This window comes from Carassius auratus, chromosome 2 (assembly GCF_003368295.1).
Source record: "Carassius auratus strain Wakin chromosome 2, ASM336829v1, whole genome shotgun sequence".
Taxonomy (NCBI): domain Eukaryota; kingdom Metazoa; phylum Chordata; class Actinopteri; order Cypriniformes; family Cyprinidae; genus Carassius; species Carassius auratus.
Genome location: NC_039244.1, coordinates 20,837,036 through 20,854,635, shown reverse-complemented (window position 1 = coordinate 20,854,635; position 17,600 = coordinate 20,837,036). Strand labels below are relative to the sequence as shown.

The window sequence follows — 17,600 nt, the reverse complement described above, 5'->3', positions numbered from 1 at the left end:
ATAATGACAGGATATTTATTTTGGAGTAAAACACCAAACCCAGAAACTGTCTTAAGAAATCCAGAAACCAGGGGCCGGATTCACAAAAAAAAGATTTTTTTTTAAAGATAAATTCCACAAAGTTCGTGAGAGTGTTTTTAAGTGCAATTCTTGAAAAATTCTCAAATATATTCTTAAGAACATTTTTTTTTTTTCTTAAGAAGAAAATAACAGCCATTATCTGAATGAATACATAATGCACTGCTAAACTCACACTATTTTCTTTTTTGCGCTTCCTGTAGATTTCCTCATGCGCTTCCTCTAATAATCATAATAAGCACGCACAAAATGACTGTATATTTTCATTGCGACTTTGACTGGCGCTTCATGTTTTTATTGTGGCCTGTTTTTGAACAGTTACTTTTAAAAATAGCCTGTCTCAAGCTGCAGCAATATGTTTCATTCATTTTTGTGCCGTCTTTTTGCGCTCTCATCTGTGTGAACGCTTCCATTACGTAGTCTGCACTTCTACAGAAAATTTTGCTTCCTGAGCATTCATATGTGCTAAATACTGCCAAAGATTCTGTATTTATAAGCTTTGATTAATGGTGTTCAATTAAAGCTCCCTATCTGACTCGTTTAAGAGTTGCTAATGAGTTTTGATGTCAGCAAAAAGCTGCGTCACACACAGGTGAAACCTGAGCGATCATGTTTACATTAACAGTCATCGCTGTCCCTTCAGAAAACAAAAAAGCAAATCCCTAGTCCTCCTGTGTATTATATGTAGCTGTTGTTATAATGCTTAAATATAACAAATCATTTGAAATAACCCAATAAATGCATTATATAATTATTATGTTTTGGGAGTTAGGACAAGTCTGGGGCTGTCCTAAATTTAAGAAGTTATTTACTGTGATTTTTAAGAAGATTCTTTTCAGGAATTTGAATTATTATTATTTATTTTTTTTCTTAAAAACAATCTTAAGAAAAAACATAAGAATATTCTTGAAATTAATATTTGGGAATACAAAATATTCTTATTTTTTCTTAAGTTAGAAAATAAGAAGAAATTGGCAGTTAAGAAGAATTTTATTCTTAAGAATGTTTCGTGAATCCGGCCCCAGATTTTTAAATCTCTAAATATCTAAAAACAGTAGCTATAACTCAATACAATGACAAGCTATTGTTTATAAGAAGGGTTAAACCTAAGATGCTGCAAAGAACCATTGAAGAACCTTTATTTTGAACCTTGTTCATATCTGAAACACTATCTTTAAGAAATCATGACAATATTATAAATATTGTCTGTAAAATCTAGGTGGGTGAACTAACAATGTTAAGCATCAGAACTTCATTATTTCTAAATGCTTTTAAAATAGGTTCTGTATTGGTATCTGTGGTTCATGAAGAACCTTTAATGACCATGGAAGCTTTCCATTCCATTTTTTTTTTTTTTTTTTTTTGGAAAAGTTAGTGGAAAATGGTTCTTCTGTGCCAATCATGCAATAACTCCCTTTTGGATCTTTTAAGATAATAATTTTAAAAGTTATTCTACAGGATCAGGCTGTGAACATTGTAGTTCAGATTAATACATTGTATACGAGTGTTTATTAAGTATTTTTAAATAGAATAATTAACCAGAATTGCTAAAACCTTTTTAGAATTCCAGCATTAGCTGCAAGAATTGGCTATAAATATATTGCAGACCTGAGAAGGTCACTCTGTGTAATACGCTTCCTTAGTTCTCCCATTAATAAAAAGTAAAATCCACATAACAGCTTGACCGTGGCTGTTTTGTGGCGTAAGCATGGGTGGTTATATCAAGGTCACATGCTTATTGTCAAATGAAAGGCTAAGGTTGGTCGCCTCCTGTTTTAATGCTGTAAAAAAAAACACAAGGTACACTGAAAAAAAATTTTCATTCAACCAATTAAAAAAATTTTGGGTAATGGTTCACATCTATATTTTATTACTTGTACCAATTAAAAATAAATAACTTGCTCTAAACAATATTTTCTCTGTCTATGAAAACTATTTAGTAAAACCTGATAGAAAGTATATTTTTCTTGTTGATGAAAGTAAATTAATTTAAATTCTATTTTTGATCTAAACAAAAAGATATAGATTTAATTAAAACAAACTTTCTCATTTAAGAAATATTAGAATAATTTAGTTTTCTCAATCAAATATATAAAGATTCAATTAAACAATTGTTTTAAATTTAAGAAATATGTATTAGAAATATTTAACTTTATCCAATCCAACAGATATAGATTTAATGTATCTTAATAGAATAGTTAATAGAAATTTAGTTTTATACAAATAAAAACATTAATTTAATAAAACATGATTCCCATTAAGAAACATCAAAACATGATTCCCATTAAGAAACATCATTAATAGCATCTGATACAAATCTAATCCAAAAAGACATCAATAATTTTCAATACATCATTTTATTAACATTTTACATATCCGTAACTTGCTACTAAAGTGTCAGATTTTTAACATTCTTCTGAGTTTGACATTTTCAGATTTTTTTTAAACATTTTTTAACATTTAGTAGCTGGCAAACATTGACATTTTCTTAAATCTGTGGAATTCGACAAGCATTGAATTAGGATTTTTTTTTTTTTTTCCCATCAGAAATCTTTTTTTTTTATGATGCAACAAATAATATCCACCGGCCAAAAAAAAAAAAAAAAAAGTTTGAAACAGAACGCAAGTATGGAGTTGTTGCGTACACCGTCATAATACAATGTAAACTTAAATAAATTGGCAGCATTAAGAACAGCTGATTGCCAAGGCTTGACAGATTATACTACTAAAAATACTGAACCAACTGCCGAACCATAGCCAGCTACTCAAACACAAAATGAATTGCAGGGTAAACATTTGCAGGGATGTGTGGGAACCCTGAATTAAGATCAGGTGGCTGGTCGTCACTTTTTTAGTTTAATACGCATGCGCAGGCATGCTCGAAATTGTACATTCATCCAAATATTTTTCCGTTGAGCACTTAATGAAAAATATTTATATTCAACAATGTTTTGAACGAAATAAATATTATTTGAAAAATGAAACAAATAATTGTAAACTAAATTGAAAGACAAATTATTAATTAGATGAGGTACTGCTTGAAAACTTTTTTTCAGTGTAATCAAACAAGCAATTAAGCATTACGGTAGGAAATAACTTCATGCTGTGCCCTTTGCAGGCTTTTTTCGGGTTTTACAGCTCTTCCTCAGCCCAGACGCATGCCAAACAGGAAGTCAACATTTAAGACCACCTGCCATTCATCACTCTGAGATGAGAAGAAGGTTTTAAAGGTGGAACGGTGTAGTACAGAAAGTCAGCCTGGAGGTCACATGTGTGTATTTTGCAGAAGCCTACGATAAACATCCATGTTCATTTGAATAAAAATCAAGGTTAAAAATGATTTTTAATTTCAAGTTCATAATACACAGACTGATATTTCAATGGGTCATTACTTTAACCAGAAAGTCACTGATTACTCTTTGGCGAATGGCTCACTTGAAGCTGACTCTCTTGGTCCCGTTTTTAAGGTGGTCCACTTTGTGTTAGTAAAATAAGATGCCGGGATCATAATTCAACACACTGCTGGAGCGCAAGGGTAAGGGCAGTGGCAGTCATGGGAATATCTGAACCATTTTTTCCACCTAATTGCAAGTCAGTTAGAAACAGTTGGCAAGGACATGTGGCTTGGGAGGCTTTAATGGAGAAGAATGGAATGCTAGGAGGATAGAGGAGAACCCTGACCCATCCTCTTATTTCTGTAGTCCGTTTACACCAAAACATCTAGATCAACTCTTGTGAATATCAAGAAAGCCTGCTTGTCATATGAAATATTTCTCATTATACAGCTTGTTTGTCATCATTTATCTAAAGTTAGAATTTCGGGAAGGTTTATTCAAGGTTGAGAAGTTCCTTTTTGTCTTTCCGGCCTTTGAACTTCTGTTAGAGTCACATTTAAGTTTGAGACTGGTTTGAATGCCTTCCTTGTACATCCATATTTACTAAAGGTATCAGACTCTCTTCCAAAGGCATCCATCCATCTGAGCTGAACAGTGTTCTTGATCCTAAAGAAATTCTGTTTTGGGGAGAGCCGTTTTCACACCAGACACCTCGCAGAGATGGGGAAATAAAAAAAACGCCTTAGTCTGCTCAGCTCTCAGGGCAGAGGCCGACGGGAATGGGCTCTACAGCTCTAGGGTTCCTGTTACAGTGGGTCACTTTCTCCCCAAGTCTCATTTCAATAGCGTTAGTTTGCTGCAGCCCAATTGAGCGCTCCGAGCAGAACGCACACTGTCAGCACTATCATCAGCCCTGCTCCAACTCACACCCACAAAGAGTGTCAAGATGTAGATGTGAAAATATAGCAAGAGAGATGAAGGGAGGGGAGGAACGATGGAGGTGGATGTTCCAAAAAGCAAAAAGGTCAAGTAAGAGAGAAGGAAAGAATAAAAATAACTCAAACATTGTTTAATATATACATAAAATGGCATAACAAGCTGTTGTATTCCTACTTGCATTTTTTTTTTTTTTTTTTGCAAGAAGTCGCTTATGTTACCTAAGCTGCATTTATTTGATGAAAAATGCAGTAATATTGTTAAATATTATTACAATTTAAAATTATGTTTCCTGTTTCCATATTGTATATCAAATTCCTGACATTCTTTTGATGACAAAGTCGAATGTTGTTTCATGATCCTTAAGAAATCATTCTAGATATGCAATATTTTTCTTAGCATTATTATCAATATTAAAAACAGTCATGCTGCTTAATTCTAAATAAAAGTTATAAAATATAAAGAATAGTGATAGTTGAAAAATGTTTGTCATTATTTAGTCATTTGTTGCAAATTCTTAGGATTCTTCTTATAAAGGTACATTTTATAAAATGTTTTCTGTATAGTCAAAATGATTAAAAGTCGGGTGCAGTGAAGCTTCAAAATGACCAAAATAAAATAAAAAACTGGTCCATATGATCCATGCATGCATTACATTCCAGGTTTTCTGAAGCAATGGAATAGCTTTTTGTAATAAGAATTAAAAGAAAAAAGTGAACAAATCATTCAGACGGTTCTGTGAACAATCATTTCATTGGAAATATTAGACTATTAGAATTATTAGTTGATGAATCAGATATCCCTACTTCTAATATGAAATCTTATGAACATGTCAACAAGAGCTATGTTGGTTGTTAAGATTTTTTAAGACTTAAATTTCTTAAAAAGGTATTGAATGGCTTCAGATGACTGATTTGAATGGACTTCTTTTGTTATACTTTTATGATGCATTTTGGCAAAAGAGTGCCCAGGAGGATATGTTTAAAAATTTAAATCATGGAAGAAAGTAAGTCATATAGAATTACATGAAGGTGTATAAATGATGATATAATTAGCATTTTTAGGTGAACTATTCTTTATAGAAGCAATGCTATATAGTCTGCAGGACAGAAAGCTGGAAGCCGTCATGAAGAACGGCTCTCATGTGACAGCATATTAGACCGGGAAGGTAAATTGAGTGTGCAACTTAGAGAATGAGGAAATATGAACCTGAATGTGCGAGACCTTCACATAGAGCGGGAACATCTTTTTTCTCCCGTCAGCAAAGTACAAAACCAGACTGTGGTTTAGCGAACATCTCGTGTCTGTCTCCTGGGTGGCAGAATGTTCCGGAGAAAGAGTGCGAGAGTGCATTAGGTAGCACAAAGTGATTTGTCCTCATGGTATCCAGGTTGTACTGTAAGAGCAGAGCCATTGCTGAACAAAAGCAAGCAGTGTTCACTCATTTATTGGAGGAACACTGTAAGATTAGAGTCGTTCATCAGGATGATGTTCTTCAAGGGGAGACACTTTGTCAATATAAAATGCTCATTTTCTCATTAGTTTTCTGAGAGGACCGTCAGCCAAACAGACATACAGTGAGAACAGCTTCATAAGATTTGTGATCCTCAATATCTGCATACACACTCTATGTAATGGATATGTATGATAGCTGTTGACATATGCACCATAGAATGCTCACGTTTTCATTTCAAAGCAGAAAATGATTGTAGAAACAGTTGGATTGTAAAAAAAAGGGAAAAATACTACTATTTTAACATGACTCTGACTTTATTGGATTTCTAACAACAAATAGAGTTATATTGTGGGTCATACAATAGGATGCCTGTACAACTAGTTGCTAATAACTAACTAACTAATCTCGGTTTCAGTTCATGAGATTGTATTGAGTTTGTAAATTGAACACGTCTGTCTTTCTATCTATTTGATCCTTCTTTCATTCATTCTATTTATTGAGCTATCGTTCTATTGGTTGTTCTGTCTATTGAGCTGTTGTCCTGTCATAATATAGTTATGTCATTATATTTATCAGTTGGGTATATCTATCTATCGTTCTGTCTATTTATCTAGTTGTAATGCTTGAAACTTTTTTTCCAAACACAAGACTCAAACATGACTAACAATGCCATCTGACACACTAACAGTGATGTTAGAGTGCTGCAAATGTAATTGTTGTGCTTTTAAGCATATCTATAAAAGGATGATGGTATTGGATTCAGCCCTTGCAAAACATTCAATTCAATTCAAGTTTATCTGTATAGTGCTTTTTAGGATACAAATAATTGCAAAGCAACTTTACAGAAAATTAAGTTTCTACAATATTTAGTAGTAGCTTATCAGTAGTCACTGTCAGTTTATGTGCATATTAAATAAATCAATTAAAGACATAGTCAAACAGAAGATTAACAATATTAACAGCAATTATTATATGATACAATCACACTTACAAAAAAATTTGGTAGTTCTGTATGTTGTTTCAGGGTCCAGACTGGAGCTTGTGTAAATCATAGGTAATTTCACAAACCTTGCAAACTTGTGAGATCTTGTGAAGTGTGTATCCTGCATGATCGCGTGTTCTGTGTGTGACAGTCGGTCCATGGGAATCGAATGCTTTAAACTTTAAACTCATGATTTCAAATTATGCTGCGCTTTATGCATTTGCCCATGATGGTCATATTCATGTAATTTTTGACTGCGCTGTATGTAAAATTTGTGTTACCCTACCTTTATTTTAAAAATATTATTCCCAGTGCACACAATCTTCCCAGAATACTGAGTGCCCCATTGACTACAGTGTTTACTTCCTTTTTTATATTTTTATTAAAGATTTATTAATTTGTGAAAAATACCTGGTCATCTAAAGTATACGCATGTTTATTTTACACATTAATTTTTTAATCCATTGTCAAATGATTTCAAATTTCTTAAAATTTAAGAATAATATATTTTTTTTAATTATATTGGCTTTATATCGGCTATCAGCCCCCCTGCTTTCCAAGATATCGGCATCGGCTATCAAAAAACACATATCGGTCAACCACTACCAAGGGGCAACATATATATATTGAAAATAGCAGAGGACCTAGGACAGATCCTTGTGGCACTTCATATTTTACTGGTGATTAATGAGATGACTCCCCATTTAAATAAACAAAGTTGTAGCGATCTGACAGGTAGGATCTAAACTATCTTTAAGCCTGCCCTTGAATACCTGTATAGTTTTGAAATCGATCTATGAGTATGTCATGATCTATGGTGTGGAACGCAGCACTAAGATCAAGGAAAACTAGCAATGAGATGCAGCCTTGATGTGACACAAAAAGCAAGTCATTTGTAATTTAAACAAGTGCAGTTTCTGTGCTACGGTGAGGCCTGAAACCTGACTGTAATTCTTCATACAGATAATTTTTTGCAGGAAGGCCCACAATTGAGCAGACACGACTTTTTCAAAAAGTTTAGAATTAAATGCAAGATTTGAATTGCCAGGTCACTAGGATTTAGTTGTGGTTTCTTAATAAGAGGCTTAATAACCGCCTGCTTAAATGGTTTTGGGACATGACCTAAAGATAATGACGAGTTAATAATATTGAGAAGCCGTTCTTTGACTAAAGGTAACAACTCTTTCAGTAATTTAGTGGGTACAGTATCTATTAAACATGTTGTTAGTTTAGATGCAGTGATAAGTTTATTTAGCTCTTCCTGTCCTATAGTTGTAAAGCACTGCAGTTTATCTTTGGGTGCCATGGATGAAACTGAAGTATTAGACGCTGTAGAATCTGCATTTGTTATTGTATTACTGATATTATCTATTTTATCAGTGAATAAATTCATACAGTCATTACTATTAAACATTGAGGGAATATTTAAATTTGAGTGGTGTCTGGTTATTTTCGACTATTTAATGTGTATTTATGGGTACGGGTAGGCAGGTTATTTGCAAATTTGTCTTTGGTAGTTGGTTCAATAATTCTGCCCGGACAGTAACGCTGAGCCATATAGTAAATAAAGTTAATACAGAGATACGCAGCATGCACGATACAAATAAATTAGAACATTAGTAGAACAAATGCTACATTTTTGTCACAATATGCACACACATAGTATTTCGGTATGCTCTTTTGTAATTTTCCCGAAAGCATAGCTGAGTGCTTTCATAATAAACAGCTGTTATATTTGCGTATATTTTCCCATTTGTCAGATTGCATTCAAAAAAGATAATGAGGTTAAGATTTTAACGAATGGCTTGTTTTCTAGTTTTGAAGACCTTTAGCCATTCATCTTGTAATATGCCACATTTTCTTCATTCTCCTTGACATAAATGACAAGATGAGTCAAGGTTTCCACAGTCACACACACACACTTAGGGTATCCATCCGTCCAGCCAATTAGTGGCGTTTACATGATTACAAGCTTATGTTTGATTCAGCCAAATAAAATCAGCATCAAACTGAAGACATGGAGCATGATGAACACTGGCAATCAGTTCCACTATGTGGTGTACACACACATGTGTGAGTGAGGTACGCTTGCCAAAGACAGAATCATTATCACTCTTCTCTACCACGCAATCACAACTCCAGTCTGCCAACTCACCATGGCTGGGCTCCTGTGACCCTGGCATGGGCGGCCCCTCTCCTCATCATTACTGCCAAATTAAAAGCCAGAAGCCTCCAGCTCATCTGTCTCCCTGCTGCCGACTCTTATCACGAGCTCAGCCGCTCCCTCGCCATGCCGAACGGAGAGCAGGCTTATTACAGACACCTTGGAACTCACCCCAAACCAATTATAATCAAAAGATGATTTTAAAATGTACTAGTCCTTGATTGTAATGAGAGAGTTCTACATTTTCTTCTCGGATTAGCTGTCATGAGCGATTCTTACTTTGAGACAAATTACCAAAGGGAGTTTCGGCACAGGAACAGGGGAGAGAAGAACCTGAATAAAGGAAATGTAATTCTCTCATTAAAGCGTAATGCTGTTTGCAAGGAAGCATGAAAGATCAGGCAGTTACATGTGGGAAGCTGCAGAGGCTGATTCAGTTCAGTCAAGATTCTGATCTTCAGTCAAGCATCCTCATGACCTGCTCTAAGGTGCGAAGGTACAGATATGGGTTTCTAGGCACACTCAAAGGCAGTCACAGTTTTTCCAGTCATGCTAGTATTGTTCCTATCTAATTTAATAGAGAAAGATTTTATATCGTCTCTGGCACCAGGGCTGAATGTTTACAAATAATGCTATGTTGAATGGTGTTTGTTTATTCAAGTAAATTCTGAATGTTTATTTAATGTTATTATTTTAATTACTGGCACTTTTATTTATTTATTATTTAATTATTTATTTGCATTAATTTGTTTATTTTAATGGCACTATTTATCTATTAATTTGTTTGTTAAACTGTTTGATTTATCCACATTTTCAACTGTTTATTTTATTACTTTAATTACAGACACCTTGTTTAATTAATTAATTTATTAATTAATTTATTTGTTTGTCTGTTCAACTTTTTGAATGTTTTTCTATTATTTTGATTTTTGGCACCTTTATTTGTTTATTGACTTACTACATCAGTACTGTAACAACTAAAAGGTGAACTTGTTCAATTGAAATGTGAAACAGCTATTATTTAATTTCATTAAATGAAATGCCTTTAGGAGATTCACTTCAGGGTTTTTTATGCATAAACTGCTGCTGCATTTAGTTGACAAATGACTGTTAGGGGGGCTGTTGTTTTGCAGGGATGTTTAAAATGTTGCTAAGCCTCTAAGAGCTTTTATACTGGGTGTGTTGCACTATACTGCTGCAGGCGAAGGCAGACGGTTTCAGAATCGTACCCATGGAGACCCAGAGCACCAATGGGTATTTTATTTTTAGACATTCCAATGTGCCCTTGGAGACCAGCAGATGTGCTAGTGTGCTCAACTTACACACATACACATGCAAAGACAAACTTTTATCAGGGCATACACTTACTCAAACTCTCATTTGAACACTTGTATTCATGTTTTAGATGGCATACTCATTCAGACGTGTTCAGACTCAATTAAGGCTTAATATTTGGACTGAAAAACAGTGATTGAGTCTAAAATGTGAAGGAAATTTAATCTCTTCAGCAGCATGGAGATGATCTTTTGCTTACTCCCATACAGACCCGAATGGCAATTTTATGAATGGTTTATACAAATCTAAATTTTTATAGGTGATGTTTTTATTTTTGTTTTATGTGTTGCAGACATTGTGGATACATTAAAGCGAAGCAAGAACCAGATGAAGAAAAAATGCAGTTTCAGAACGGGAGAGGTACAGTGGCCAAAATAGCACACACAAACACATTAAACCCTTATACATAATGGATTGTCAAAACAAACAGTTTTTTTTAGAGGTAACATAAATGTAAAAGGTCTGTATTCCAGTCTCAGCTGTGAGAATGTAATATAAATCAAAAACCCTCTTACTCAACCTCACCATAGAGTTGATCTTTTTCAACTATTTTAGGAGGTTGTTTGGTTTTATGGTGCAGTCGTGTCTTGGCAATTCATTTGGACTCAAAATCCCAGTGTGAAAATCCTATGTGGTCTTTTTTATTTATTTGTTTATTTATTTATTTTTTACTGCAGTGAAATTGCCAGGAAGCAGAACATACATTCACCCCCACACCTACGAGGACCCAAATCAAGCCGTCCGAGAGTTTGCCAAGGAAATCGATGCCTCCACTATACATATAGAGAGAGTAATAGGTGCAGGTGAGAGACTTATTCTTCTATAGATCAAATTGTGGAAAGAAAATGATAATAAAACAGTATTGAATCACAAATATACATTATGCAATCATGTCTCCTTAAATATTGAGGTTTGTTCACTTCATGAAATGTTTATCAGTGTTTTCAGTGTGTAAGCGCAGTTGTGTGCCAATGTACATAAAAAAACAGTGGTTTTTATTTGAAAGAAATTCATAGAACGTCTGCCGATTGTAAGCCACACACACAAAGCTATTGTTTGAAATACTGAGCTGTTAATATCGCATATCTCTGCATTGTCTTGTTTCACAGAAACAAATATATCTAAATATATCTTAATATCTTAACTAAAATAAAGAAATATTCCATTATAATCTTTAATGTCTTAATATGTCTTGATAAGTTGTAATATCATATGCAGAAAAGATATCTAGTTTTATGGATGTTTATATATTTTCACTAGGAATCAAGACTGATTTGATTGTCTGATTGATTGATTTTATGCAATATAAGCTGGATAATGTATCTGGACATTATCGGAAAATTAACCCCTTTAGGGTGATAACACATTTACGGTTTCAACAAAAGAAAGTCAGCTCAGTATTTTATCCTTATACACCTCAATATCAGCAGTTTTTTTTACCTCAGAAGCCATTTTCCTAAAGAAATCTTAAACGTATACACTAAAATGAGTGCAGTCACAGTGCTGTCCTGTCAAGAGGATTTTGTTTATGCATATTTTCCTTCATAAATCTGCTCTGATGCCGGTGTGCTGATGATGGCTGTGTGTCGCTTTGCCAGGGGAGTTTGGTGAGGTATGCAGTGGCCGTCTGAAGCTTCCCAGCAAGAGAGAAATCTACGTGGCCATCAAAAGTCTAAAGGCAGGATACTCAGAGAAGCAGAGGCGGGACTTCCTGAGCGAGGCCAGCATCATGGGCCAATTCGACCACCCCAACATCATCAGACTGGAGGGAGTCGTTACCAGATGTAAGTGACTAACATGTACTCTTGTCTTAACTTAATGGCTTTTAAATTACGAATTGAAATGTAAAAGTAAACATACACTGCATTGTAAGCACTGAAGGGAAAATAAGCTGTTCTCGAAAGTGCTTTCAGGAATCATTTTGCTGAGTTCTTGGCCCTGTACAATTTTTATACAGCATGGCTTAATAGCACAAGTGTAACAATGTATGATTATTGTGACTACACCAACAACCCTTTTCCGCCACAGCGGTTACAAAGTGTTTTTTATTGGCGTTGTGATTAAGAGCCATATGGAGGTGTGCTGTACTCGCTGACATGCTCAAATTTGGGGAGGACAGAAACAGAGCTCGACTGTTCCACCTGAATGGCTTTGTTGAGTTGGATCCAACCACACAAGGGGATTGGAAGACAAAGACTAGCTATAGCAGATGTATTAAAGAGCAACCCGCTTTAAACATGACTAAACAAATTATTGAATTAACTTTTAATTTGGAACTGTTTGGCTACTTGGGAACTTTTCATTAGGGAATGTTATGCAAAAGTAGGGTGAAGTACAGACTAATAAAACTGTACTTAACTTGTCCCCCACTGTTTGTGCTACAGAAAGTTCAAATGACTAGTTGGAGAGGTCTTCTATTGCATTTCTAAACTGGAATTATGATTTTCACCTGGTAGATGAGTATTATGTAATTTTTAAAATCAATGCAACGCCTAAAAACCAACCAAAAACTCTAGCAAACATACAAACTTGCTAGAGATTACATTGAACACCCACAGATTCTACGCAGCACGTTAACGCCGATAACGGCCCACCACTATTTTTTTTATAAATTCAGCAACATGAAGAACATTACAGGTCAGTTTCTTAGAAAAATGCAAATGTTATGCTAACCTTTAAATAATGTTCTGTCCAGATTAAAGGGGGGGTGAAATGCTCGTTTTCACTCAATATCCTGTTAATCTTGAGTACATATAGAGTAGTACTGCATCCTTCATAACTCCAAAAAGTCTTTAGTTTCATTATATTCATAAGAGAAAGATAGTCTGCACCGATTTTTCCCGGAAAAACAAGACTGGCTGGAGGCGTGACGTGTGGGCGGAGCTAAAGAAACACGAGTGTGAGTAAGCTTTTGCGTTGAGAGCGTTTGGAAGCTGTGACATAACCGTGAGGAAAAAAACATCCAAAACAAACTATGGCTAACAGTCAGCAGCATCAGCAACGACATCTCTATGTGGTATGTACTGAAACTGTATATATTTGCTTAGCGGGTTTGGAAAATGACTAAGTTCCACTTTATGTCGTCTTTTTTTTTTTTTTTTTTTTTTTTAAGGTGTAACGTTACATGTGGAAAGTGCAGTTTGATGACAACATTGCATGTTGTTTACTTGATGTGCTTACGCGCCGATAGTTAAGTTAACAAAACAGAGATATTTGAAGCAGTTTTACTCACCGCCTGCGGTTCCAACACACGATCGTGACCCTTTTTCGTTGGGACTGCATTATCCTTAAGAAATAAACGATATGCAAATCCAGCATCAAACTGGGGCTTGTTTGTAAAACAAGCATCTTCGAAATGCAGGGAACAAACAAAAACACTTGCACAACTCCGTTGATGCTCTGTAAAAATAAACTCCATCCACTGGTCCCTTAATGCTGTTTTTTTTTTAAACACACTTTTTTTGTGACATTTTGCGACGATCTCGCTCTGATCAGTGAATGTCTGTTGTGCTCTCAGTGCTCTGCTATACGGGAGCGTGCGCTCTTCCGGCAGAAATGCCCTTAGGACCCATATAAGGAAATTCCGCTCCATCTAACATCACACAGAGCCATACTCGAAAAAAACTTTCCGAAACTTGTTTTGAAACTTTGTCCATGTTTAGCATGGGAATCCAACTCTTTAACAGTGTAAAAAACTCAGTATGCATGAAATAGCATTTCACCCCCCCTTTAAGTAAACTAGACCATTTTAGCATTCTTACAAGCAAAATAAATTTGTAAAAACTTCAAGGACATATATTTGTTTGTGTAGGTTTTCCTGCTGTTTTCCACTCATATGTTGGTGGGCTTGATGGCGTTTTCTAAATTGGATCTTAATCGCATACACAGAAAGACTTAAACTGTGTTATGTGTGAAAAAAATCTTTCAGATTCTCATTATCTCATCAGTAATGGGGAGAGCTTATTGGAGAACTCTAGCTTTCACCAGATGCCAAACAATAACCCTTTCTTTTGAGCATCATTATGACTGAACAAACGTCTGCGGCTTCGCACTACCTATAGAGCACAACAATATAAGTATGCATATTTATGACTGCATGAATATTAATAATTTAAATAGTTAATTGGATGTGTTTTAAGTGTCATAAATATTCAGCAGCGCACATATGAACAGCGACGTCTCGACATTTCTCGCTCTGTTCTCTCTAATGTGGTATGCTAATTATGACCTTTTGTTCGCATTGGTTTGTGTAGTTTACAGAACTATTTTCTCCGTAAATCAGGTTTGCTTTTCATTTTGAAAAGGCAAACACTGCCTAATTGCCTGTCCTTCAGTTATAAGCGGTGTATTTATGTTCTGAGCAAATATCAGGGGCTCAGGGTTAAAGCTCAGTTCAGTATCTCCTAAAGAATGCAACTTCTTTGGAAGAACACAGTAGCAGTTTAAGTGAGAGTGATACATTCAACATTGGGCTGCACTCTGACCAGACCAGTCCTCTGTTGCAATCTAAAATAAGCCCACTTTTGACGTGGTGAAAGAGAGTTTAGGGGAAGAGAGGAAATATCTGACATTGTTAGAAAAAATAAAATAAAAACATGAGGGGTTATAAATGTACAATTTTGCTCCAGTGTAATTATAGTTACTAAAATTAAAACTAAAACCATTTGTTTAATGACAATCATCTTGCAGATTCTAAAATTAGTAAACATCTGAGCAGAATAGTGTTATTTTAACTTTGAAAAACATTGAGATTATTAATATTTTTTTACCTATTTTTTTTCATTCTCTTTTTAATGTAAATTAATTTTTGTCATTTTTAGCAGTTTAGTATATATATATATATATATATATATATATATTAGATTTCATTTCTCTCATGCACTAAGCACCTTACATATTTTGAAAGGGTAAAGTGATAGTCATGTCACTATCCATATGGTTGCATGTATTCTAGCCTTGGGGGTTGTGTGAATAGTCACACGTAGGACAGCAGAGAGGCAATTTCACAGATCACTGCTCAGCAGGTCAGTGGCTGAGGAGAGAGCAAGGTAACATCAGGGACAGCTCTCTAACCTTTCACTCCAAACTGTTATTCAGAACATCCATTTCTAACAGCTCCCAGCATTAAAATCCTTCCATTGTGATTGAAAAAAACATCCTTTGGGATACTTAAAATCCTAAGTATGACAGGTGGTGTGTCGCTGTCTATTATTGTACGTTTTAAAAGCTGTATAATTCATAAACAGTCATTCTTTTGAACAGATTATTTTATATTTTTTTAGATAAACTGATTTGCAAAGTGTTGGTAATCTAGTCTGTATTTAACACAGCAGGCTTCCAAAAGTTATGAAAAATGTGCAAATATCAGTGAATTTGCAGGGATGAATGGACTTAGCTTTACATATATTTTATTGGTGTTCATTGCCTTTTGTGTTTGCAGTCTTTATAAACTCATTTTTATTAAAATATCCAGTAATCCTGAACAACTGCAAAATTAATGGAATAAGTCATAGAAATCCATTTGTAAACACTGGCACAGTTCTTAGTGATGAACACCAAGTGGTTAACTGGTTCTTTGAATAAATCGAATTCCCAATGCTATCCTTCAGGGCGTTTTTAAAATAATGTACACTTTTCAAAATGTTGTTGTTATAGTATTTTTGCTTGTGGCCTCAGTGATCAACAAATCCAGAACAGAGCTCCAATCAACAGTGCTTTATCAGAATATTGTTCCAAACTCTCCCTCTCACTTTGATTGCTTCCATTGTTATGTAGATAGTAGGTCTGGTGTGACAAAAAAAATGCTTTGGAAATAGCCCTTTTAATTGCTATCTCTTCATTTGTGAGAAAAGTTCACATATCTCCATATCTCTCGTTTCCTCCTTTATGTGCCAACAATCGCCTAATCTGGAAGCATTCAATTTGGAGGAGGCTATCATCTCCTCTCATCGCGCCCTTACCATCGCAAAGGTTTTTCCTCTTTAACAAAGTGGTTGCTATTTCGAGAAAGCATTCATTTAAACCAACGCTCCTTTTTTAAGGGAACAATGAAAGTTTAAAGTATTGCGGAAACTCTTGTGGGTAGATTAAGGGCTGCGACATACTGGGTCTCGGTGTGATTCTTGCCAAAAGCGATGACTTGGAAATCAACTCATGTTTCATTTAGTTAAAACACCATTTGGAAAATCAATTAGACTGTAAAGTTGAAGTACAGCTCCTTTTATTCACAATTGTAGCAAAGTGGACCATCAGCTCATCAACCTGACCAATATCTATTTAATGCTAATTTTTATACTTTAATGCTTTAAGTTAGTTTATTGGATATCAAAGCTGAATATATGGACATATGAGTTCTGCTTTTACCGTGATAACTGCTGCTGAAATAAACTGCTTTAATGTGGAGGGTAAAATCAATACTCTATTTGCAATAGGGGTTCTCACTCTATGGATGAGCCAGAATTGAGAATGGGCCAATCTGCTTGCCTGATTTGAGCTTGTTAAGGGCAGTCACGTCCAGGGTCCTGATAGGACGAATACAGGCCAAATGTACAGGCTCTGGTGATGTCACAAAGCATTTTTATAATGTAAATGCACTCTAAATGTCAAATTGCCTGTATCAAAGCTCTGTTTCCTTTAATGATTACTCTACAATACCAGTTAGAACTAAATTGCATGGGTGTTGCTTTACACAGATGAGGTGTTATGTGATATTGATTACTTGAGTTTGTTTCAGGTATTCCTTTTTTCGAACGTGCTATACAAACATGTAGGTCAGAGGGACTCCTCTGGGGAATAGATTTATCCAGCGATTTTCCACGGAAAGTGCGTATAGGGTTCAAGAGATTCTGTGCAAAATGCCTTTGACAGCAGCATGCTGTGACAGCTTTATTTAAGTGGATATGGTTTTTAAGTCTCTGTCCTAGATATTACAACACAAGCAGACCTGGATCCATGCTGTTATTTTCACCAGAGACAATGACAGCTTAATCTTGATTTCTGTACTTTTATAGTCGCGGTTGCATTACATTACATGTATGCATTTATCAGACACTTTCATCCATAGCAAACACAATACAACATCATAAATGATTGATAATTTTTGGCAACAAAGGCAGCAAAGGATCAGAGTTGGCAAAATCATTCTGCCAATGTATGGATAAATAATTGGGCAAGATTTTTTAGTGTTTCGAATAAAGTCTCTCATGCTTACCAAGGCTGCATTTATTTGATAAAATACAAGAAATTTTAATTTTAAATAACCTTTTTTTCTTATTTAATATATTTAAAAATGTCATTTATTAATTTTTTTTGGGT

General features: G+C 34.9%; 1 protein-coding gene across 1 annotated transcript in view; it reads left to right on the top strand.

Annotated features, from left to right (window-relative positions):
• The window catches only part of LOC113120274 (ephrin type-A receptor 3-like), a 105,964-nt gene that overhangs the window by 71,428 nt on the left and 16,936 nt on the right, over positions 1-17,600 (top strand). The window contains exons 9-11 of the mRNA XM_026290192.1: positions 10,579-10,646; positions 10,964-11,089; positions 11,885-12,070. Of these exons, the coding sequence (XP_026145977.1) occupies positions 10,579-10,646; positions 10,964-11,089; positions 11,885-12,070 (380 nt within the window). The remainder of the gene's footprint in view (positions 1-10,578; positions 10,647-10,963; positions 11,090-11,884; positions 12,071-17,600) is intronic.